The sequence below is a fragment of the Bacillus rossius genome, chromosome 1, assembly GCF_032445375.1.
Source record: "Bacillus rossius redtenbacheri isolate Brsri chromosome 1, Brsri_v3, whole genome shotgun sequence".
NCBI classification, from domain to species: Eukaryota; Metazoa; Arthropoda; class Insecta; order Phasmatodea; family Bacillidae; genus Bacillus; species Bacillus rossius.
In genome coordinates, this window is record NC_086330.1 from 276,846,166 (window position 1) to 276,872,752 (window position 26,587).

General features: G+C 39.9%; 1 protein-coding gene across 1 annotated transcript in view; it reads right to left on the reverse strand.

Moving 5' to 3' along the window:
- Window positions 1–11,867: 11,867 nt before the first annotated feature.
- LOC134527619 (stimulator of interferon genes protein homolog) overlaps window positions 11,868–26,587 on the reverse strand; it is an 87,628-nt gene continuing 72,908 nt past the window's right edge. Inside the window, exons 7-10 of the mRNA XM_063360463.1 lie at window positions 25,098–25,252; window positions 21,570–21,753; window positions 17,922–18,035; window positions 11,868–16,670 (exon numbers count right to left, since the gene is read on the reverse strand). Coding sequence (XP_063216533.1) covers window positions 16,522–16,670; window positions 17,922–18,035; window positions 21,570–21,753; window positions 25,098–25,252 — 602 coding nt within the window. The 3' untranslated portion in view covers window positions 11,868–16,521. The remainder of the gene's footprint in view (window positions 16,671–17,921; window positions 18,036–21,569; window positions 21,754–25,097; window positions 25,253–26,587) is intronic.

Consider the following 26,587-nt stretch of genomic DNA (forward strand, 5'->3'; position numbering starts at 1 on the left):
AGTGGTCCATTGTTTAGTTTTCCATCGATTTCAGGCCTTGGTCCACTGTATCCTGGTAAATTGCTTCCCATTGTTGGTGAGGATTTGTCTGAGGTATCCCCAGCAGGAGAAGATTTTATTCTCTAGAATTAGAATTAATTTCGGTGCTTTGGAAGTTCTCATTGGAAAGGCCCCCACCCATCGTGAGAATAGGTCAGTTATTAATAGTAGGAATCGGTTCCCTTGCATAATTTTAGGAAAGGGTCCCATGAGGTTGGCTGCCACTGTTTCCCAGATTCTGTATTCTTGGCGGGGTTGAAGGTGGCTGGGCCCCGCAGGGCGGTGGGCTTTCGAGGTGTTGCACAGATGGCAATGTCCTACATAATCCTCTACATCCTTCTTTATTCCATCCCAGGTGTAGTTCTTTTGGATGGCCCTCCGGGTCTCGGCCATAGATAGATACGACAGCTGTCGTCATATGCCCCTCCTTTCTCCGAGGCCACTTTGCCCATCGACGTCTGGTCCGGACATGAGTTTAAAAAAGTGCTTTGAGTGGTGATTCGAGCGGTGAGCACACATGAGTGCGGCGGCCGGTGACGAATGACAGTGTAATCTGACCCGTACCATGTACTGCATCCCCCTCCCTGCTTCCTGCTCGCTGTGCGCTGGTGCATGGGAGTCAGTCGTAGCTCGCCTCTCATCTGCGACAGACGCGTCTGAGTGCTGCTCCGCACTTCGCCGCTAGTGACTCATGAGTGGTTCGCCATTTAGCAGCCAGTGCATTAACGACATAGACCGAACTAAATGACGTCTCGAGCAGCCGACATCTCGAGGGGTCACTGTTGTCCTGGCACCCTGTTGTAAGCCACAAGGTGAGAACCAGTGGCGTCTCGTCAGGGCAAGCAAGGCAAGCAGTGCTTGCCCAGGCAGTTTCCAGACATTGTATTTTTTAAATAAATATTTTATTCAGAATAGTATTTTACTTTGGCTCGTGCAGTTAGGTGTATGTATTTTTTACACTATCTTCTTGGGACCCAATACTGTGCGCTGTGCGCTATAAAAAAAGAACTCGTTGACACAAAAAACATGCTGTTTTAGAAGCGTTGCTAGGTTTAGAAGCGCTGGTAGGATCGCTTTCAGCAGGAAGGCTGCCGCAGTAGTTTCCTTTTGGAAGGGGGGTGGCATGGTACAAAGGTTCAGGGAGGGGATTGGCTGGAAAAATACGTGGTAGAAGCTACGAAGGTAACGCTTTCTTGCCGAAATGGAGCGAACATGGCCGAAGCAGACGGTGGAAATCTTCCGCCGACTGCTTCGGCTATGTCCGGTACAGTTCGGCACGGCAGGTGGTGATGTCGCGTTTCAGTCGGCGGTCGTCTCTCGGGGCGCGCGCATCTCTCCCGCGGGCTGTTGGCTGGCAGTGCGTGGGGGATTTGTGGGCGTACGATGATACTACACTCCCACTTAGTATATAAGTAATGTAGAGTAGGTATTTTACTATCAGAATAATGTAAGTCAATCATTATTTTTCAAAAATAATGTATTTAAAAAAAATGTCAATTTTTCTACCTGTGGAATAGTCAATGTTCAGTTAAGAAAACTACTTAAATAGCACCATTTTGTACCTTGAAATCCATATTTTCCCGGCGGAGGCCCCCCCCCCCCCTAACCACATCATGTTATGGTGTGAACGGAGTTATTGCTTCCCCTCATGTAAACCTCACGCCTCGCCACTGGTGAGAACCCATTCACTCGCAACATGGGTCAGAGAGCCAGGTGTCGACTTGTGTGGCTTCAAAAATGCGAAATTTTCAGTCGTGAAATCCGCTATTTTAGCTGCACCAGCGACTCGCGTAGGGACAGGTGCGGAGTGGAGACGAGAAGTCGGCGAGCGCAACTGATATGCGGCGTCGCATAAAGATATAGTCTTCTCCCGGCTCGCCGAGTAAACTTAGCGGTGATAAGCTTCATGCCGCCGACACGCCAACATTATCGTATGACTGCTTCTTCCAACCGCGGTAGCATTTTCGGTATCTTCGCGATAAAACAGGTGCGATAACCGCGAGGCAGTGTGCGTGCGGGTACGAGACACCAGACTTTGGGTGAGGGGCGGCGGACGCCCCTGTTTACCCGCACCCCACCATCGACGTTTTCCTGACCTGTCAACCGGGTCGGACAGTTGCGACCATGGACAAACAGGACAGTAACGGGACAGTTAAAAACCTAATTCACTTTTATCTGGGTACAGAAGGGGACAGAAGGGGTCGATAACAAATCGGATGCGTGGTGGGCAGAGGACCTGAAAGCGACAACCAGAAGGGGAAGTGTCGACATGAGTGACAGCACCAAGGTGATGTGCGCGGTGCTGTACTGCCAGGAAAAGTGGGAGATAGCGCGTTGTCACAGCTGTGCCGCATTGAAACACCGCAAGTGCACAACGACAAGTTAATTCGTAAATTTTCGCGACTGACTTTTTCTGTGCCTAAACCGCGAGGCAAAAATAAAGGGCGAACAGATGGGACAAAAGACGCAGACAGTCCGGTATGCGAGTGTGTCTGTTGCGCTACCGTATTTCAGTGGACTGGAACACGAAGATTCGCGGGTGTTTCTAGGGAGATGCCAGGACAGACTTGCGTGCTATTCCGTGCCCTCCAACGAATGGGCATCACGAGCGAGCGCTCAACTGCGGGGTCACGCTGAGGTATGGTGGCTATGGCAGGGGACTATCGAGTGACTTGGGACGAGTTCGCAGTATAGTTAAAGCTGCGTTTCGACGACGCGCCTGCACACACAGTGCCAAAGGATATTATTTTGCCAACCACAGGGAAAAGGGGAAGGAGTTGAGCAGTTCATATATGACGAATTGCGGCTGCACCGACATCTAGCACCAGGCGATGACTTGAGCCGAGTGCTGCCTGTCATCTTAGAGCTCCTGGTCCCCGAAATTCGCCCCCTTTTGAGGTCCACAGAGGGAAGAAGCCTCGAAGACTTCCTGTCGGTAGTGTGGGAAGTGGAGCAGGACTTGCCACACCTGTGGGCCACGCACATGCTGCAACTGCGGCAACACGCACGACAGATGTTAAAGTCTGGACATTCATCCGCCCTGCCAGAATACACCATGGTAGTAGGGCTGTACTCATGGCCGCCGCCACCGCGCGGGATGTCCATCATTGCGAACGGACCACAGCAACGCGTCGCCATACCACAATACCCGTCGCGGCATAGTTGGCGACAACCACGTGGGGAGGAGCAGTGCAGACAAGGGGTCTGCGCCGAGCGACCCCCACGCTGTCGATACTGTCCCATCGAGACCCATCACTGGAACCAGGAGTGCCTAGTCAAGGCCGCCCAAGAAAAGACAAGCGGAACTGGAACAACGTTGGCGGGAAACGCCTAAGCGGGGGCGGTCAAGCAGCCGAGTCCCAACACCTGATTTTCCTACCAGCCCAGCCGCCCCACCCACCTGATGCCGGTGGGGCTCACCGACAACAGCACGAGGGCCATGCCCTGGGTCGCCAACGAGCTCCACTGCTGGCGTCGCAAACCTGACAGCAGTGGCCGACCCGGAGGGAGAGCTGCCCCAACTCGGCCACTTGGGGCCGGAAGGATCCAGGCTGCTCCGGATCCCCGTCCGTGCGAACGAGCGGGACCTGTTGGAGCTGGTGGATACTGCTGCGAGCCACTCATACATCGCAGCACACCTCGTCCCCAGTACCGAGGTAATGCCATGCCCAGGAGTGGTACAGCTGGCCACTAGGAGCGCAAGCACAATGGCGGTTACCACTAAGGTATGGCTAGACATCAGGGACCATATCAGTCACACCAAGGCCCTAGTAGTGTCCGACCTGCGAGAAGAACTAATCCTGGGGGCTCCATGGCTCGAGCAGGTGGACGCGACTGTAGAGGTCTGTGCCGGGCGACTCCATCTCGGTACGTGCAGACTCTGGACAGTCTATGATGTGCAAGCAGCTGAGCCCCAACACCTGATTTTCCTACCAGCCCCGCCGCCCCACCCACCTGATGCTGGTGGGGCTCGCCGACAACAGCACTAGGGCCATGCCCTGGGTCGCCGACGAGCTCCACTGCTGGCGTCGCAACCCTGACAGCAGTGGCCGACCCTCCGACTCAGTCACCCGCCTGAACGATCTTCGGCACAAGATGCCCAGTGAGTATGCGAGAATGCTGATCTCATCAACTGTGTGCTGGAGGGGTAGCCCCAGGTCTTCGCTGCAGCAAACCGTTTGTGGCGCACCACCGTTACTGAACACGGTGGTGACCCACAAGCCACCTTAGGGGTCGTCCATTAAACACGTGATGGTTTTTTTAAGCAAATTTTTAACCCCCCCTCCCCCTTAGTGATTTGTGGTGAGGTTTAAGGTAACCCCCCCCCCCCCCCCCAATAAATCAAGTGTATTTTTTGGTGTAAAATATTTTTAAAAATTTCGGAATATTATCTTTAAATATAGGTATAATCTAATTTAATTCTGGTAAATTAAGCACAGTGATAAAAATGTCCAGACACACATTTAGGTTGCAGGTTTATTCTCACTGGCATAAAAATAATAAAGGAAAGGCTTATATGTGATTTACGCATGTATTCAGCGCCAAAATCACAGTCTTACTAGTGACTGGCAAGCCGAGCCGGGTGGTTCATGTTGCGGCGGGCGGGGATATTGTTGCCTGGCTACGGCGAGTCAAGGTCACGCATCGCTTTTCGGTTTAGTAGAAATCAGGCGAAAAAAAAATACATGTGATATCTCTCTACACCCCCCTCCCCCTTGTGATATTTCGTGATTTTTCCCAACCCACTCCCCCCCCCCTTTCGAGCCTCACGTGATTAATGGACGATCCCTTATGAGAAAGTGTTTGGGTTCGGGCCCCGCGAGAAGGACGCTATTCAGAGACATATAAGTGAGATGCTGTGCGACAGGGTCATTGAACCCAGCACCTCTCTCTACAACTCACGAATAGTAATGGCATCAAAGAAGGATGGAACACTGTGTTTTTGCGTGAATTTTAGCCTGTGAACCGCATTACAATCCCAGTCCCACCTCTGCTGATAAACATTACTGATGCTCTGGCCAGGCTGGGAGATGCGAAGATCTTTACCACCATTGATCTGAAGGCTGGATATTGGCAGGTGCCAATGAGCCCTGCTGACCATCCCAAGACTGCGTTTACAGTGCCTGACGGTCGGCGGTTCTAGTTCTGTGCCATGCCGTTCGGACTCATGGACGACCCCGCTACCTTTCAGACCATGATGGTGCATGTCTTGGACGGCTATATTGGCGAGTTCACCACTGCTTACCTCGACGATTTCATCATCTGGTCACGTATGTGGGAGGACCACGCCCACCACTTGGCTTTGGTCCTCGAACGGTTGGCCAGGCACGGGCTCACTTGTGCACCCCAGAAATGCCACATTGGGGCAGAGGAGATAGAGTACCTGAGGCATGTCGTGACAGCTGAGGGATGCCGACCGAGACCTGTGCAACTGGAGCTGATTGAGAAGCTGGCGCCACACACCAGAAAGCAGCTCCAGAAACTGATAGAACTACTGAACTGGCTGCAGGCATTTATCCCACACTTCTCAACGGTCACATCTCCAATGGCCAACCTTCTGGCACCCAAGACCAAGTTCACGGTAGACAGCCACTGCTGACGATGCCTTCCGCCAGTTAAGTTCTTGTTTCGTCACTGTCACACCTTGTCACGCCTTCAGCCAGACTGCCCCCTCTTCATCCAAACTTATTCCAGTCAGGATGGGATGGGCGCAGTTCTCTACCAGGTCGACGACGAGGGACGGAAGCTAGTTGTCGAGTATGCCAGCGCCAAAGTTGGGCCCGGCCGAAAGACGGTAGGTACCATGTGAACGAGCAAGAATGCCTTGCAGTGGTCTGGGCCATCCAGAGATACCGCCACCACCTTGAGGGCCACATGTTCACACTACGTACCGACAGCCAGTGCTTGCGCTGACTCGACTCAGCACAGGGCCGGAAGTCTAAGTTTGCTCGTTGGGCCATGTTGCTCATGGGATTCTCCTTTTCTGTCGAGCAAGTGCCAGGAAGACAGAACCAGCTGGCTGACGAGCTGTCGAGGCATCCAGATCCGAACGAGTTCCAAGACGACCAGGGAGGGAGGATCTCCTCTCCCCAAAGCCAGAACCCGCCGGCGACTGTCCCGAGCCTCCACCATACACACTGTATACACTGTGGGAGCCACCCGCTGCCATTCACGACCCTGAACCAGCCACAGTAGTAGAACTGCTCACGCGGGTGCGCGAGAGGTAGCGCCGGGACCCAGACACGTGCGCGCACCTAGCCGACAGTGGGGCACGTTTGGTCCAAAATCACCAGAGTCTGGAGGGGCTGCTCCAGACTAAGGGGCCTCACAAGAACAGTAGATGGCAGGTGTACACGCCCCCAGCAGTCAGACCCGCCATTCAGCACTACTACCATGACAACACGCTACCCGGACATCCCGGCGCAGAACAGACACTGCGGGAGGTCAAGCAGGCTTTCCACTGGCCAGGTATGGCCTCGGACGTTAGGCGTTACGTTCGAGCTTCCCGGATCTGCCAGCAGCGAAAGTCCCGCTATCCTGATGGCGAGTAACAGCAGGTTCCACGACGGCCTCAGGTCCCTTTCCACACTGTCGCCATGGACATTATGGGGGCGTATTCTCGCGCGTCCCGAGGCCGGCGCTTCATCGTCGTGGTCACTGATGTCTTCACCCGCTGGGCTGAGGCGTTCGCGGTGGCCAATGTGAAGGCCGGTACTTTGATTGCACTTCTGGAGCGTGAAGTCTTCCCGCGATATGGGTACATAGGTGTCCTGCAGTAGGTGGGAGGTGGAGCACCACACCGCTCCCACCTACCATCCATGCGCGAACCCTACCGAACATAGGAATCTGGACATCAAGACTCAGTTGCGCATCAGGTTAGATGAAGACCATACAAAGTGGGGTCTGCACCTCCCCACCCTCCTGTATTGTCTACGTCGTAGAACCAACGTGGTGACAGGATACTCCTCTGCCAAACTGATGCAGGGCTGGAACCTTGCCCTGCCCGGGGAGGTCCAGGTGGGAAGAGTGATGGCGCAGGCTCCAGTAGAAGAGCTGAGGGAGGAGGCGCAGCAGTGTCAAGCACTTTTCTTGGGCAGCACACCCCAGTCAATGCGACCCCCTGCCCCACTGACCCCGGGTCAACAGGTCTACGTCAGAGCCACCACCTGTCGACTGGGGACCGAAAGTTTTGCGCCGGTTTGGCGCCGAAGTGGGCGGGACCGCAGATGGTCATGGCCCGGCTTGGGCCCACCTCCTACCTGGTTCGCCGTCCCAACAGGCGAGAGGTGAAGGTTCACCAGGACGACCTCCGGCTGGCCAACCCACCCAATGTGCAGCCACCTGCCGTTCCAGCCGACCCGCACCCGTTAGACGACATAGACTGAACCACGGACATACATAGACCAATCTAAATGGCGTCTCAAGCGGCCGACAGCTCGAGGGGTCACTGTTGTCCTGGCCCCCTGTTGTAAGCCACCAGGTAAGAACCCATTTACTCCCTGAGTTTTAGGCTGGTTGGCGCTGTCGTCATGACAGGGAATCACTCGCAACAGGGGTCAGAGAGCCAGGTGTCGTCAAATGTTAATTTGTTGCTAAGTTGCATTTTTTTTTGTTTATAGGCACTTGGGGCTGAAAGATGCATTAACATGCTTTTTACACTTTAATGATTAATATCTCAGTGACTTCCACAACACAGATGGATATTTTGCTTTTGAGACGGACAAAATAATAGTAACATTAGATGGTATTAACAGTGCTGGCAGTAATGATGGTGCGCTCTCGTCGGCAAAGGAAATTGAGATCTTCACAGAACTGGCCGAGCAAAAGTAAAAAAATGCAAATCAGCGAAGTCAGTTTTTTTCATTATTCCGTCAGACAGACAGACAGACAGACAGACAGTCTTCAAGCGAGTCCCTTCTCTGTGGGACAACTGCAGTCATTCCAGCAACAGGCCATTCATTTGTGACGTTTAGGCTTGGAGATGGGTGTGTAATATGTGTACTTTTTTTAAAAAAAAACTGCCTGTAAATGCAGATTACTTAAATCTTGGTTTTGCTGTGCAATGCAGAATTTTTATGAAAATATTATAAAGGTAAGAATTATTGGTGCAATGTGTTTCATCACTTCAGTTATATTATGGAGTGGATACATAAACCACGGACAGCATGAACATTCTCTTTATAATGTTTAAATTCCAGTTCACAGGCTCATTTAAATAAATTTTAATATTCTTTAAACAATGATAGCTACAGAGTAAGAAACATTTGAATTTGACAGGAAAATTTAACTATCTACCTTACTGAAATAAACTGCATCAATATTAAGTACTAAGAATTAAGACTGGCATAAAGTAAAATAATTTAAGTGCACTTACAGCAATAAATGAATGACTTTATATAAAAAATACAATTAATAAATAATTGCTCAGTCAACAAAGGCCTCAAATAATAAAAACTGGGTTTTAAAATCTTTATAAAGTGGACTGAATGTTAGAAGTCACATTAGTTCTGATTTTTTTAAATTTTAATAACACTGAGGATTTCAAAGGCATGAGGTTTCAGCGCTGATGCTGCGAATAATATTTTGAACATTACAATAAAGCCATAAGTAATATTGAGCTATAGCTGCAGAAGCCGGGACTTATTTATTGGGAATTTCCTTTTCTGTTGTGGCCAGGCCCCTAGCTCAAAATGTTTCCGTTAGTTATTTAAAGACGTTTTCTTTTAAAGCCTTTTCTGTTAAACAATTTGTTGTTAAAAATTTGGTTTTTAATTTGGCTGTTTATTCCTTTTTTTTTTCTTTTTTTTTTTTTTAAAAATCTTTTGCATGGCTTTTTAAAGATATTTTAAAATTTAAATGTAAGTCTTATTTTCAGTTTTTAAAGAAAGGTTTTATTTCCCTTTTGTTTTCAATAAACTTATAAAGCTGGGGAGATGCGCGGAGAGTGGCAAACAAGTGTATAAGCACTGGGCAGTTTTGCAACAGTTGGCCTCACTGAGTTGGTCAGAGCTTCTGTGCAAGAGAGATATACCTGCGCGCTGTGCGAATGTGTTGCTGGCAGCCTGGAGTGTAGCGACGGCTGAGTGTGGCCGGCGGGTGCCATATGTTGCTTACGAGTCACAGCTTGCTGTGGACTTGGTGTTCCTATGAAAACCTGGAGCACAGTTGCTAGGGTGAGGGCTTAGGGAAGTCAAGAGTTATAGTTTTTATTGTAAAATTTTATTAATACAAGCTTGTATTTTAGTAATATTTAACTGTCGGCAGTTTAGGTATAAATGTTTGTAAGAATCTTTAATACATAATAAATTTTGGCATTCAATTGTAATTTGATGTTTATAGCCATATTATATTCTTTGAAGCTAATTTACTTTAATGCATTGTCTGAAAGAAATAATTAGTAAAATAAATTTTGTAAATCATGACAGCGAAAGTTGATTATGATTTCATAAAATGCCCACTTTGACAGAGTACATTGATAAGTTTTCTACTATTTAATTTTGTTTTATTTGGCTTAACACTTTGGCTATGTTCATGCAGAAAGATTTTGCATTTCTTTTGGATATAGTTTGAATTTCATTATTTGTGGAACCAGTCGGGTGTTGAGACTGTGCTATCTACCTTGTGAAGAAGGTGGATACTACACTGTCAGACTTTTCTTTTTTATTTTGGCTAGCTATTACAGTCTCTTTGTTATTGGTCAAAATAATTGCTTTGAATTTTTAGTCGCTAACTATATAAATAACAACAAACCCAATTTTTGGTTTCACGCTCACAAATCATGAACCAGAATTAACTTCCTGTAAGAGATAAAATTGTTATAAAGTACCTCTCCCTCCGCACAACCTCCCCAAGCAAAAAGGTCTTGGTCCACGCCTGCACGTGCTAAACACGAAAACCTGCAGATTGGTGTGTGAAATCTTTCCTCGAGTCGTGATGTGACAGTTATGCTTAATGGAGGAGATAAGTGTGGGTTAACCCCCTCACCTACTGCATCTTGTGAGTGGTAACAAAATTCACATTCCTGCCGCAGTTATCGCTTTGGCAGCACTATTCAGCTTGTCTTTTCTGATGTGTGATAGATATCAAACGATTCTGCACACCTTCATCTCTTTCTTATTTGTATGTGCCACTGTGTAAAACGTACGTGTGCTGCAAAAGGAGAAATGTTTCAGAAGCAGCCCTAGTTGGAAGTAAAAATGTTACAATAACTTCAAAAAGTTGAGCATTCTCAAATATCACAGACAAAAAAGTTAGAAATTAAATTATTCTGTAGTGATTTGTGGGTGTCATGTTCCAATTATCATCTTTTTTGAAACATTAGGTAATTTTTGAGATGCATTTCTCTAGAAGACTGCTCATTGGCTTTAAACAGGGGGTTACATTTTATTATTTTATATTAGAGTTATTGCACCTTTGACAGTAAAACTCATTTCAAAACATTACTTTATACTTGATCCTTTAGACATAGATTTGGATTTCAGAGAGTTGGGATTTGGTACATAATTTTGTGGTAAAATAAAGAAACTAATATATCATAAAATTTTTTTAATTTACTAAAGATCTTTTTACAAAAGTCTTTGAAACATTTCAACTCAAATTCGTATAATATAAAAATGTAACAAATGCACCCTAAAGTAACTTTATTCAGTAATTTCTTTCGCACCTAGGTTTACTTCTCACTTTTAAAATGCAAACAAACAATTTTGCTCTTAAAACATAACCTGCAAATTGCCAAAACATGAGCCTTTAATTCCCTGAAAACCTAAAATACAATATTTTACATGTGACTCGCATCTGCTTCAGTCTTAATTGTGTCTTGAAAAATTAGTACTTTACATATCACAAAAGGGGGAGACTTTATAATATTGCAAGACTACACAAAAATGAAATTTAAAAGTCAAGTAGTATCAAGTGTTACTCCTTAATTAATTGAACATTTGTCTCATAATGTGTAGAGAAATACAGAATCGTCAAACTGTAATTAGACAGTCACATTTCTTATAACAGGCAAGATCATTTAATTCTCACTGCAGGGGAGGAAAAAAAGACAAAAAGTAAACTGAACTGCATAATGAGTTTACATGTTTGTGAACAAAAACAAGTCAATGAATGTGTGTTGGGTACATAGACACACACACATGCCATACCATCAAAAATTCGCACAACTCGCAATAATTATGCAAGAATAACTTTTTGTTCTACACATTATGAAATTATAATCTTTTCTCAGAAATTGTATGAGAGAGAAAAGTAATTACACTTTAAAACACACTATATGAAGATACATAAAATTTTTATAAACAAAAAAAAATCTTATTATGCATAATCTAAATCTTTCTGCTCAGTCTTACACAAATTTGTATCAAATTTACAATACAGGATTGTACCTATATTTGAAGGATAACATTACCTACATTTACCAAAGTGTCACAATTTCTTCAACTCAGGCTGTATGCCTTGTGACTAAGTTCAATCATTCAGTGTATAAAAATAAAATCACACTGAAATATGTTGCAAATGTCCAGTATACTGAAATATATAATGCATAACAGTTTCACTGCAAAATGATTAGACAAATAAGATACATTGTATCTCTATTACCACAAAATAAAAATATGAAACATCTGAACAATTATTTTTTGAGTCCCTCTGATAACAATTTGAAATAACAATAATACTTCTTGTAAAACCCAAATTCTGAGTGGTACATTTATAATCTTGATCAAAGAAAATTCTACAGTTAATTAAAAATTTGTATGAGCATCTTAGAATAATCTGCAACAAAAAATTCAAAATGCAGTACCAGAAAAAAATCTGAAAGAGAGAATACATATCAAATTAAAAAAAAATTGTAAAACTTTGGTAATGGACAAAGGAAATTATTACAGTCTTTTTCCATCATCAAAATCACTACAGATAATAAATAATCTGTAAGAAGTAGGAAAATCTCCAAAAGGAATCTTGGCATAGCAGATGGTTATGGCTGAGCTTAAAACAATATTGGTAGCACCATACATACAAATTACACTTTAGTTACAACAAAGGCACAGTAAAATCTGGGGACAAAAGACTTATCACAGATTGGTTACTACATCCTTCGCCTATTATTTTCTAGGTTTAACACTTGTGAATGTAAGCGTGAATCTTGCAGTCAGTATATTTTCTACACCTTTTTTCAGTTTACATAAAATGTAGGGTAGCCCGGGGCTATTTCGAACATGGGGCTATTTCGAACACACCAAGTGTTTTGTCACACTGCGCACATATCTTGCGCATTGGCTTCGCCATGTTGTGTACAGTTGTTAGGTAAGGGTCGCGGAAGAAGTTTATTGTAATGTGTCTGCAGTTGCTACTTAGATTCGGCTGCGACGTTGGATTTATTCGGTGAAAGTATGTACCACAACTGAATAATTTAGCCAAGTTAAACTTTTTAGCTATACAAATTAAGGCATAACTCTTAAACCACCTAATTTTTCGCAGTGGGTTAATCAGGTGTGTTTACTTGCAAGACTTACGTTTTATTGTACATTTTCGTTTTGTCATAGTTCTGAGTGGTTGTAGGGTGGCTAATTAATTTTAATTTGGTTACATTCGGGGCTATTTTGAACACTGATACTGAGGCTAGACTAATCACTTGATTATACTTATTAATTAATTTGAAAAATCGTAGAATTGTGGCAGAATTCATATGAAGTCTATAAAAAGGTGTTCAGTAAACAGAAAAAAAACATATAAAATCTGCTGAAAAATTAAGTTTTGCCTTTAATGTTTGTTAAAGTAATGCAACATGATCTATTTTTGTTTGTATTTTGCTAAATAATTGCTTTCTTTAAACAAAAATTTTCATATTTACATTTAATGTTAATGGAGTAACAGTTGTTTCGGTGCTGAAATGGTATTATGCGCGGCTCGGAATCTTGACGCCATGGGTTCGGACCCTGCCTGAGCCGAGGAAATTTTTTTCTTAATATTAAGTTCAGAAAAATTATTCAGATGTCATTATCATTAATATTATGCAAAATGTTGCCAAAACTAACCAACGAAACGATTACTATTTAAGTAAGCAACCATGTATAATATACAGTTAAAAATTATGCTGTATAAAATCTGATTAAACCTACGTAATGCTAATAGGTACCCATTGGTTTAGGATCAGCATAAACTATTGCTTGGTAAAACCACTCGTCTTGTGTTAAGAGACTATCAATTAATTCCATCTTATTGTTGCTGTGACAAACGATATAAATGGTCGTGCCATAGCTTCTCATTCGTTAATTAGGCTACTTTTGAAAAATGTTAATGTAATTTTGTTTGAAACAAATTTTTTATGGCCTACCTGAATTAATGTCTCTTTGAATGTTTTATGTCATTTTATTGTTCCAGATGGTTCGTAACTACATACGCAAAGGAAATCGCCTGAAGTGGTCGGAAGATGATATGAGCAGGGCTATTTCAAGTGTTCTTAAAGGTGACCTTGGGATCTGTGCTGCTGCAGGTTTTTAACATCCCTCTAACGACACTACAGAACAGGGTTTCAACCTCACGACTGAAGCGAATGGATGACCTACTAAAAGAGAGTGAACCGCAAGTCCACAAGTCTGTTGGACACCCAACTGTTTTCTCGGAAGGAGAAGAAAAGGAGCTTGCAGAAAGGTTAAAGGACTTGGCTAATAGAGGTTTTGGTTGAACACCTTTACAAGTGAGAAAAGCGGCATTTGCCTATGCAGACCATTGGAATATTTCTAACCCCTGGGGAACTTCAAAACAAGCTGGTGCTGACTGGTTTGCTGGTTTCATGAAAAGAAACCCCGACATTTCGTTGAGAAAACCTGAAGGTCTGTCCAAGGCGAGGGCTTCAGGACTGACCAAAGGGCCTGTGCAGGGTTTCTATAATTTGTACATCCAAATTTCAATTGACCTCAGTTTACTGAACAATCCCCAATTGATTTATAACGTTGATGAGTCTGGTTTTCCTCTGAACAATAACCCCTCAAAAATAATAGCAGAGAAAGGCAAAAGGGAAGTTATTAAAATTACAAACGTGGAAAGAGGTGAAAATGTTACAGTAGTGGTCTGTTGCAGTGCCAGTGGCATGTTGATACCCCCATTTGTCATTTTTAAAGGAAAGCGGTTTAAAGATGTGTACAGAAAAGACTTGCCATCAGGCTCTTCTGTAGAGATGACAGAGTCAGGCTACATAAACGAGGAAGTATTTTTACTGTGGCTACACCATTTTCAGAAAAATAGGGTTCAAGGGAGATGCATCCTAATTCTAGATGGACATGTCTCACATTGTTCATTGCAGTGCCTACAATTTTTCAGGGAAAATGGAATCAAACTATTGTGCCTCCCTCCCCACACGACACATGCTATTCAGCCTCTGGATAAAGCTGTGTTCAAGCCAATGAAAACGTTCTACCACCAGGCTGCTACTAACTACCTGCATAATCACCCAGATGGTTGCATTACCAAGTTTGCATTTGGCCACATATTAACAGAAGCTTGGATGAGAAGTGCAACTCCTGCTTATGCCACGAAAGGGTTTGAGTGTACTGGGATCTTTCCTTATAATCCAAATGCTATTCCCGAGGACAGATTCTTACCATCCTTGCACTTTACTGCGGAGCATTCTCAGCATGGTTCTACTTCTGAAGCTGGGCCCTCTGGAGCTGCAACACCACACTCAATTCCACATACCACAGAAACCTCAAATGAATCCATTCAAACAATGTCTCCTGCTGAAAAACATGAGTCACCCTTTGCAGAAGAAATGCCAACCCCTCAGAAATGTGAGACTAGGAAACAGACAAGAAAGAAACCTTGACCACGCCACCTAACATCTGACGAAGGAGTCAAACAAGCAGTTAAAAAAAAGAAAAAGAAGATTTCAAGAAAGAAAAGTACACCTACAGCCAATATGTCATCTAGGCCAAAAAAGAAGAAAGTGATCAAAAAAATATTCTCTACCAGTGATGAAGATCTTCCATTGTGATCTCGGATGAGGACGAGGAAAATGTTCCCTGTGACTTATGTGGTTTAAGATATTTTTCCAAACAGAGTGCATCAGAAGGTTACTGGATACGGTGCCAGAAATGCAAAAAGTGGTTTCACGAGATTTGTGTAGGTGCTGCTGGTAAAAAATAATTTATCTGTGGAAAGTGCACCTGAAAAACATGTTAGTGTCAGTGATCGGCAATAGCCCCAACTATGATCGGAATCACCCCGCACATGTGAAAAATTTTGTACTTTACACACATTAAGTTTTACATTTTTATCTCCCATTAGGATTGCTTTGGAAACTCTTTAAAGTATATTAATGTGTAGCTAAGATATCTGTGTGTCATGTCCTTTAATATAAAAATAACATATATTAGTAGTTTAACAGAATTTCGGGTTTGAATCTGAAATGATCGATATAGCCCCGGGCTACCCTATGACTACAATTTTTATAGAGTTAATTGTAGCCACTCTCTTATTCTTGTCAAATATACCAACTACTAATGTATGCTATATGCCGTAAAATGATCACTTTAAACAATCATTTACCTTACATTAAATTTATTACAAAAAGATATGTCATACATTCAAAATGGGGAATAACTCACCTACTTGGTGTTTTGCTTCACCAATAATAGGTTAGCTACCAAAAAAATGTAGATAAACTAAAGAGATAACTATTATAAATATTATATAAGTACATGCAAGTATTGGGTTACAAATTAGGATTATAGATAAAAGGTGGAAAAATCCAAGATGGCAAGGCCCAATTCCCCTTAATACTAAAGGAAATCTGTGGGAGGGATAAAAACAGAAAAACACCATACTTATATCAACTTTTTAGGCCATACAATTTATAAGCACAGCATGCAACTAAGCAGAATGCTTAAATTTAAAAGTAACTGCTACAGACAATTTACAATTCCCCCTGTAGTCACTGGTATTAAGTTTTGATTGAATGGGTTTAAAGTCTTGCAGACGACAGTGGATGTATGATGAAGCAAGACGAGACGAGATTGAAGAACTAACAGAATTAATTTATGAGGGAAATGAAAGATCCCTGAGAAAACTTAATGACTCATGGAAAGGTCCACTGTGTTTCCCATTTGCGAAAAATCCAGGTTCGACCATGCCCCTGGAATCGAGCCTTGGCAGAGGTGATTAATGGACTACTTACTCAAATACTGAGACCCCTGCAGCAAATATTGAATAAATATTTCAGAATGTAATAATACTTTCAACAGAGTCTATTTTACAGTCCCCAAAATTTTCTTAATATGTCCACTGCCTTAATGAAGGATGATTTTCAATAATATGAAACAACATGTATTATTACATACCTAGAAACAGTTGTATTCAATATGGTGTTCTTCATTTCCCATTCTACTCCTTAACTAAGAAAGAGAGCTTCTGTATAAGACGGGACAGCCGATGAAATGCAAACGTCACAGGAACAGAAATTCAAGCACTCAGGGGATCCGCTCATCAGGCAGAGGGAGAATCCAACAGCCGTATGTTCCCAGATTCGATCTCATCTGCTGACTCCATGCTGATGGCCTGCCTGCTCCTGATCTCAGAGAGCCTCTCTTTCAGCACATCCGACAGGCTGACCGGATGGCCATTCTCCCCTTCGTCTGCAGAAAACCGAACATTTGATTGAAAGAAAAGAAGAAAAAAAGAGTACCTGCATTCGCTCATAAATAAAAATAAATACTAAGGTTTTACTGCTTTAATTTAATGAATCTTGTTTGGTTTTAAACTTATAAATTTATTCAATAAATGTGTACATAAAATGTTTATTGGTACATGTCATCAAAATGGCATGATTTGGACTGATGTATGTTGGCAGTTTTAAAATGAAAGTAATCTGCCAAAAGCCCAAAAGCAAGTCAAAGGCAGATTTGTAAAAATAAATCATAAATAATTTGTGCGTTAAAAAAACATCAATACCAGAAATGTAAAAATAAGTTAGGAGAAGATACAAGATGAAAGAAAATACTTTGAAGAAAGAAACAGAGCATACAGTTTAAAGTTTAAACACAAAAGGTTGGTTGGTTGGTTGGGAGGAACAAAAGTCTGTACATCATCATATTTTTCCATTGCTGGGTCCTAGAAACACAAAATATATTCTTTTATTGATAACATTAAAAATGTGAGACTATAGCAAGTATTATCACAAGTAGGTACAGTACCTAACATATGTTTTTTTTTAAATTTAACATAAGAATAGGGAAAAAGAGAAACACTCTGTTCAAGATAGGGTAAGATTTTTTTTTGACATGCATTAAGAATTTTACAGCTCAATATTGTCACCAGACTAATAGAGTATTCATATTTATTTTGTAAATTTTATAAGATAATCAGTTGTCGAAATCTAAATGTTCACCGAAGCACCTGCGAAAACTTTCTCAAGTTATCTTGAAGAATTATTTTTCTTATTGCTAGGGAAGTCTACCCTTATTTTTTTTTGCAAGCAAGATGGGAAGAAGATAATTACCTGAGCTGTCACATAAACATTACCGGTGGTGGTTATTATGCCAGAGGGGTGAGGATGGGCATGTGGTTGTCACTGTTTATTATCTACCAGAAAAAAAAAGGCTGACATTTCCAACCCATTTTTTTGTCAGCCTGTTGAGGCTGATTCTCTTCCCCATAAAACTGCAGCTAGCCAAGATGCAGATGTTATTTGTGGCCCCAAAAAATATTAAATCCAACTGTCAAGGCATTCTGCGTTAAGAAAAAATCATCTGAAACTTCAAAATTTCTTAATTTTCCTAAAGATGAAGTCAAAGAAAATCCATCTTTGATTTGACTTCAACTTTCCACAGATTTGCACTTCTTTCATATATTATGTCTACAGTTAAGTATAAGATAAAATAACAAACCTTTGTAGTATATAATTTCACACAAGTTGCAACAGTCTTTATCTGACTGTATGATGTCCACCAATGTAGTATAAAACCTCAATGTAACCTCCTTCTGGTACTTCATAAAATGACCTGCAATAACAGATATAACTATGTACAAAGGCATCCTGCCAAATAAATAAAAAAAAATTACAGAAAGGAAAAAATAAGTAATCATATAAATTACCTTGAATTCACAACATTTTTACTTAATGTTAATAAAAGAAAACATTCCACTGTAAAAACCAAATATTAACTTCACATTTTATCATAAAAAAAAAATAAAGTCCTCAAAATACTGTACAGTGAACACTTTTCGGCATGTTAAATCAAATTTTTTTTCGCCATAACACAAAATCATATTCCACTTTTAAACAAAAATGTTACCTTTCTATTAAATGATTACGTTTTTAGTTCATATTATTTAACCAAAGTGCAAACACACAAGTAAAAACTATGAAAAGCAGTTACTAAACAGGGCAGAAAACCCACATTTCCCCACTTGTAAAAAATTCAGGTTCAACCTCACCAGGTACTGAGCCTGGATCATATTCCAAGATCCGAGGGCCCTCAGACATTACTTATTTTCTCACAAATAAAATCTAAGGGATAAAGTACTGTTAGTATATACTTAGAGTATATACATATCTGCTAGCTCGGGCCAACTGCCAATTTACAGGTACCAGGTGCTAAAGGTATGTAAAAACAGTAGTACTTAATTAAAATCTCAGAGATGATTTTTACGTTTATTTTAGAAAATATTGTTAAAAATTAATAATCAAAACTGCCAGACACTTTTCCTCGGCGGTAACTTTTACCAGACGCTTTAAAGCTCCCAAAAAAATAATGTAAGTTTACTTATAAAGTTATAAACTCAGTCTTAATTTTTATATATGATACTCAGGGAACTATTCTAATACTTTTTGTAAGCAGCCAGACCAATCGGAGGGGCCAAACGTCCCCCCAGACACACATAAAGGGTCGCTATGCGTATGAGCGCAAAGTCATTATTTGTCCACTTGAGTGTGAGAGAGATATCTATGAGCATCAATCTTTCTCCTATACTTACTGCCTATTCTAGCCTACTCTATATGTGTGTGTCTTGCTGTTTAGTATGAAGTACTCTATCGAGTCTATTCAGTGCAGCTGTGATTTCAGTTATAACATGTTTGAGTAAAATAAAAACATTTGCAGTGTTTTAAGAAATATCATGGCAGAATCATTGAACTGTTTTTTTTTGGTAAGAATTATGATGTGAATTTAATATTATTTACAGAAGAGACGTTGAAAAGTGTCGAACAATATTAAAACATCAAAAAAAATCTACTCCAGAAGAAAAATCGGAAAATATAACGGAAAATTCATCAGCAGCATGTTCATCAACATCTGAGTTAAATCCACAATGTATTGAGCGACATTCATCTATTCCACAACTTTCAAGTCCAGCAACTTCTTCTATACCTGACCCTATTACAATACCTGAGCCAACTATTATACCTGAGTTAGTTGAACAAGTTCCATCAAATTTACCCGAAAATAATATACAGCTGGAAAATATTGATTCACCTTCTGAAACTAATACTTTGGGAAGAATATAATGTAAGTACTGATCAAAGCAATATTTATTACCTGTATATTTTGTAACTAAAAGACTAAAAAGCAATGCTCAAAAATATTACCTTCATATTCATGTGTTTAAAATACTTTCTACTAAATTAGAACAAGAAAATGAGTCATTAACAATACAGTAGTATCTGATTTTGATGAAAATATAACGTCCCCTGACCACGAGGAAGCCGACACTAAAATTATTCATCATATCTGAAATATTGATGCTCAAGCTAATTTCGGTATTCAATGTTCTGATACCAACATTGCAGCAATTGTGCTGGGCAATAGAGGTCATTTAAAACATGACGATTACCACGTGTGGATATTGACTGGCACAGGAAATAAAGTAAGATATGTTGATATCACTAAGGTTTACAAACATTTAGGACCTTTGTTAAGCCATTGCTTGCCAGGATTTCATGCAATCACTGGATGTGATTACAATCCTGTTTTTTTCAAAAAAGGCAAGCAAAGGCCATTCAATATACTGAAAAAAAATGAAGAGACCAGGAAGCATTTATGAAATTTGGCGATCCAAATTTATTCAGTGATTTTGAACCAGAGCAAAATGTATTTAACACAATACAGAGATTCATTTGTAAAATCTATAACGTGACCGGAATAATTGACTTAGATGCTGCCAGACTTCCACTCTTTATTAACACTTACATGGTTTCCGACGTCAATAAAGAGTTCAACCAAAAAAATTTAAAAAAATTTTATGCGATAAAATTACCACTGTGCAAGAGTGAGCTTTTGCAGCAGTTTCAACGAGCTAATTACATCACTAGCCTCTGGAGTAATGCTCATATGAAGGAAATTAGTATTTTCAGTCCTGAAAATAATGAGTGGACATTGGAAGACAATATCATTTCAACTGGTTTGATGGGGACCAATTACCGTGCTTTGTTAGTGAATCGCTTCAGGAAGAATTAGGTATTCTACTTTCACTTTGAATTACTTATATAAACTTGTAACTATTTGATTCTTAATTATATATTGTTTTTTACAGAACAAGATTCTAAAGATCCTGATGATGATGATGATGATGATGATAATGAATATTAAACTTCAATGATAATGATAATGAAGATTGAATAATATAAAATTTTCTATTAATATTTTTTTTTGCTTATTACAAGATGCAAATAAACTTCTATTTTATTAATGTGATTGCTGTTTAAACCATACATTTCCTGAATATATCCAATTAAAAACATTCTCAAAAGTCAACAACGGTTTGTTCATATTTTTCATTACGAGTTCAAATGTATTCATATTTTATTATGCTATAATAATCACTATAATTAAATGTGAAAATATTACTTAATTATTATTGAAGACTTCCATTAGACTATTAATAACATAAGTTTTATAAAGCTATGTTATAAAACAATCTAATTATCACACTCGTGCTCATACGCATAGCGACCCTTTATGTGTGTCTGGGGGGACGTTTGGCCCCCCTGATTGGTCTGGCTCCTTACAAAAAGTATTAGAATAGTTCCCTGAGTATCATATATAAAAATTAAGACTGAGATTATAACTTTATAAGTAAACTTACATTATTTATTTGGGAGCTTTAAAGCGTCTGGTAAAAGTTACCGCCGACGAAAAGTGTCTGGCAGTATTGATTATTTAGTTTTAACAATATTTTCTAAAACATACGTAAAAATCATCTCTGAGATTTTAATAAATTTAAGTACTACTGTTCTTACATACCTTTAGCACCTGGTACCTGTAAATTGGCAGTTGGCCCGAGCTAGCAGATATGTATATACTCTAAGTATATACTAACAGTACTTTATCCCTTAGATTTTATTTGTGAGAAAATAAGTAATGTCTGGGGGCCCTGGGATCTGGGACTATCACCTTGGAGCGACTGATTTGACAACTCAACCATGGGGCACCCAGAATTTGCTAAGCTGAAAAGTATTAATAATAATATTTAAACTCATAGGTTTGGACAGATTAATAGTAAAAAATATCTGCAGAACGTAAACAAACAAAACATACTGCCTTTCTTTGCGTCGTTCTTCATAGCCTCATGGTACGTCCTTATTGGTGTTGCACCCTCGGCCACAACATAAACCACCTCATTGTTTCCACTTCTCAGATTAGGATCTCTTATCTTATACAATGAATTCTTGTATGATCTCCCCATTACACCTGCTACATTTTTTATTTCCTCCTCCAAACTCTGTAAAAAAAAGTTTATTATATATTAGTAACTGGTCATATCACAATTACAGCACTATATATTTTTTTTATTTTCTCCTCCAAACTCTGCAGGAAAAAAAGTTTATTATTTATTAGTAACCGGTCATGTCACAATTTTGTTTCAAATCTTGAATTTGAGTCACAAAGAGTACTTTATATCTAACCCTAGATTCCAAATGGGTCTCATGAGTCAAAAATAAGATAATATACAAGAAACAAAAACATATTTACTAAGGTGCTAAAAATTTTCAACCATACAAATGCTAGTTCCATGGTCGAATAAATAAACATAGTATTTGATTTGCATTATTACATATTAAAATTGTAATATTTTGTGGAAGAGTAATAGGACAGGTATGGATAAACACACTAAACTTCAGAGTTGACATTGTTAAATTTTAGCATTCATTACATTCAAAGTTTCCAGGATTTTCCCTAATTTTTATACTGTATAAATGTTAATGCTTGTAATGTTAATGCTTGTAATGTTAATGTATGTAAATACATATCTGAATTTTATTTGGGCCAACATCTGGACAATAGCACACACAGGGTGGCCACTACTGACAAAACCAAATTATAGGTTTTTCAAAATTTTTAAGATTTTCGAAGAAAAAATGTTAATAAAAATTTATGGAAATTAACTAACAATGTTGGTTGCATCAGGGTTGAAACCAAATTAACTACGTATTTAATATTATGTAAAATAGAAAGTGTTTCTGCACTTCCATGATGAAGTGTTATTTCCTGAACATAATTTATTAACTCTTAGCTCTATGTTGTTTAAACTATGACAGTAGCAATCAACAGCACTATTTTAAGAAAAGATAGCATTGGTATAAATAATACTGCAAACCATAGGGGCACAACTAAAATTACTTCAGCAGCTGCCACGGATTAAAACAGTTTACAAATTAAAAAAAAAAAAATCCCTTACAGTACAGCCTACAGGCGAAGGTAGATTTCGAAGAACCTATTTCTTATTCGAAATATTATGGAGACATCTATAAAATTCTGAAACATTTTAAAAACTTAATGTACATAACATACCTATTTATGTTTTACAATATGTATTACAAAATGATTGATTAAAAATTTTCTCATTTTTCATGCAGCAACAATATGAATGTTTTTAACTCCATGCATCCAGTATTGAGTATGTAACAACCCAGATTACAGCCTTCCTCATGCAATCCAGTAATAATCTTTTGTTATAAATTTTTTTTTGTCAAATTTCAGGCAGGTTAGGTTTTTAAATGATTTAAAGTTTTTATTTTTAAAATTCATAAGTTTATTTTCTCATAATTTTTTTGCTGGTGTCTTTGTGTGGGAAGGTGTGCTGACATAATTCTCCTTCGTTTTTCCACGACCGAGGCTTTGTGTCACACGCTAGGCGTGTGAGTCACGGTCAAGGGAGTGTGAGAAAGAGAGAAAATCGCTGCGTCGTGGGAACAGAAGCATTTCGTGGAAGCCTCTGTTACCATGCGCCGTGATTGGCTGAAAATTATGTCAGCGAGCCCGGAACACTGCCCGCACAAAGGCAAGGAAGGCTGTAAGATCAGTCATTGTCTGAGCACCGTGCCGAGAGGTCGTGGTCGGGCGATGGCTTGCATCATTTAGCAATGTAATATTGAACTACAACTTAGCTGCTACGGTTCGAGCGACGCCTAACAACCCTTTTTTTTCTCTTCGGACATTTAAATAAATTAGAAATTTTTGACCGTAGTCATAGGCAAAGCTCACAGCGAGGCGACAAAGTGTTTTGTCCAGCCGTCGCTGCCCGGAACTTATCCGGGCAATATAATGTAATTTGTAATAAGTCTACGTATTTTTTCCCTTAATGGAGGTACCCGTTAAATTCTGAATTGTGCTCTGTTGTGCTAAATATTTTGTGACTTTTAAATGAATAATTAAAACCAGGTAATACATCGAACATTAATAACATTATATATATATTTCTTCTTAAAAACCTATATTCGAGATACTATGCAACCAATCCTGAATCAATTTTCTCTTTATTTCTCACTTATAAGGACAAAACTTGAATATTGTTCTGTAGTTTTGAATTCTATCAACTCAACTGATTGTGAGAGAATTGAAAGTATACAAACTAAACTTATTAATTTTATGAAACTTAAACCTTTTTCTCCACCATTCTTACCCTCTCTCTTAGATTGCAGAGTTTATCTTGATGCAATTATTTATCAAGAACTGTTTCAAACTCCAAAATTATTTCTCAATATATTCTTGATAATACAGGAATTAAAGTTCCTCAATTCCATAGCTGTTTATAATTGTCCACATTATGTACTTTGCATAGTAAGAATGCTATAATTTAAGATTAATCTCCAATTTCAATATACTTTAACATTTAGTATTAAGCAAACTTGGGAAGTAAATGACAAATAATCATTTCTCAATAAGTCATTCTAATTATTCTTGCAATGTTTTTTAAAAATTTTATTGATAAATTTGTTGTTAAATAAATTGGTAGATTCTTGCATTTTATAAAATAATTTGTGGATGATTTTATTGATAAATTATTTTTTTATTATATGTCTCATTTTTACTGTTTGTGTTTCTATATAATTTCATTTCTTTACTGTGTGTAAATAATTATGTATATTAGTATTTTGTTCTGTTTTGTCTTGTCTCTGCAGGTATGTTACGCTCTCCCCTTGTGTACGTTGGCCAACTGGGGTTATTCCTACCTGTTGCGGATTCTCCTCAGGTAGTGCTTGCCGGCTCTTGGTGCCAACGCGAGAGGAGTGTGTATGTACCTTCAGAGACCAATGTCCTTGTATGTATATGTTGTGCCCACCGCTAAAGCTCTTGGCTGTTGGTGGGCATGTGACAATTACAATAAAAAAAAAATAAAAAAAATGTTTTGATATCAAAATTAATGTAATGTGTTAAAAATCTATGACGTATCATGTAAGGCTTTCAGAAATGTTGATGAACACACAAAAAATAGCAGTATTTCGCACAAAACTTTATGTTTCCACAAAAATGTTGATATTTTGTGAATTCACGTTAAAAATAAAAGAATTTTGTTGTATTTTGTGAATTTCATGCTTTACCATTTTATAGATTCACTTATTATGCAAGGCACCATTACAGGATTTGCCTGGAGTAAAGTCAGGAAAATAATGGATAACCAGACAAACTGACTGGGATTCTTACCTGGGCTTTCTCCTCCCCCAACACCAACATAATGCTGCACAGGCTCCCTGATATTCTTCAAGGAGCATCATCAACAACCACATTATTACTGGCAGCACTTTACACTCAAACCTTTAAAACTCTATGGAGAGGCACACTTACTTTGCACTGATCCAGCCAGCCCTTGTGGTCCATTTGCGTCAATGAAGCCGGTATGTGGCCCGAAGCCGGGATCAAAACAAACAATTTCTTCACTGGAAAGTTGGCGCTCGTCAGCTTCTCTTTGTTGCAGAAAAGTTCAATCTTTTCCTTTAAGCCTGAAAATTTAATTAATTTTGTTTGGTCTAAACATCTCGATAATAGCGAGGTCATTAGTAAAACACAACACAGACCATGGGTGCTGGGGAGAAAATCAGCCTTGGCCTATAGTAAAGAAGCACCTCAGAAAACTGAAATCAGGATGTCCGGAACAGTCGTACCCAGTTCATCTGGAACGAGAGTCCACCACGCCACCATCCTCCCATTTTGAGTATAAAAGTACAAAGATAAATGAAATATGGTTGTTATTTGGCCCATATGCTTACTTAATATCAGAAAACTTAAAAATATACACAGAAAATTTTCCATTAAAAATAGTTTCGATGTTTTTGTTTACTAACCCCATTTCAAAGTCAGGATTTTGCAAATACTAGCAGGCCCCCTTCAGTGAGGGGCTTCTTAACTCCAGGAGGAGCCCAGACCCCCTGGCCTCCCCGGGATCTACAACCATAGGCCTAACTATTCTTAAGCCACTGTTGTTCAGTCAAACATGATTATAAACAATTTCATGTGGTTGTCAGTGGTTTAAACAAACATCATGTTTTGCTACGCTAATGACAGTTGGGAAATGGGTACCCCCACAGACACTACTTTTGAGAAGAGTAATATTTGAGACAAGTAAAAATGATAGGCTCCACTTTGAAACAGTCGGGTGGAAATAACTGATAATTTGGAGGCAACTACAACTGCTGTAATCGTCACACCAGTCCACGAATATTCTCTTCACCAAAGAACCTGACGCTTGGTCCTCAGCCACGTCACGCCAACATAAATCATATGTAAGCTGTGCTGATGCGGTGTAAATATGTTTGGAAATTCAAGATGTTGAGAATCATAAACCCTGTCAAGGCTTGATATCACATGCCATGTTGGTAATTACATTTTCTTTTAATTACTGTTATTTGAGGCATTTTCCTATAAATTTCCTATAAATTTATAAACTGCTGTCTTGAATTTAGGTTTTGTCTTAAATTTTCTCAACAGATATTTACTAAATGTTATTAATGAGGGCGTATCAATAAGTAATACACATAATGTAAAAAAAAATTACAATTTGAAACAGAAATTAAAACATTACCCATTTATTACTTTTCCACATAACTTCCATGCATGTTGAGGCATTTGTTCCAACAATGGATCAGTTTGAAAATCCCGGTATCATAGAACTCCTTCGGCTGCAAAAAGAGCCTCATTCGCATGGCCCATTTGAGTTTGTCGTCAGTAAAACTTCTCACAGCCGAGGAACTGCTTCATGGGTGGAACTCCTTCAGATGGAAATCGGAGGGTGCTTGTTGCTCCTCCACAGTTGACGATGTAATCACTAACACCTTTTT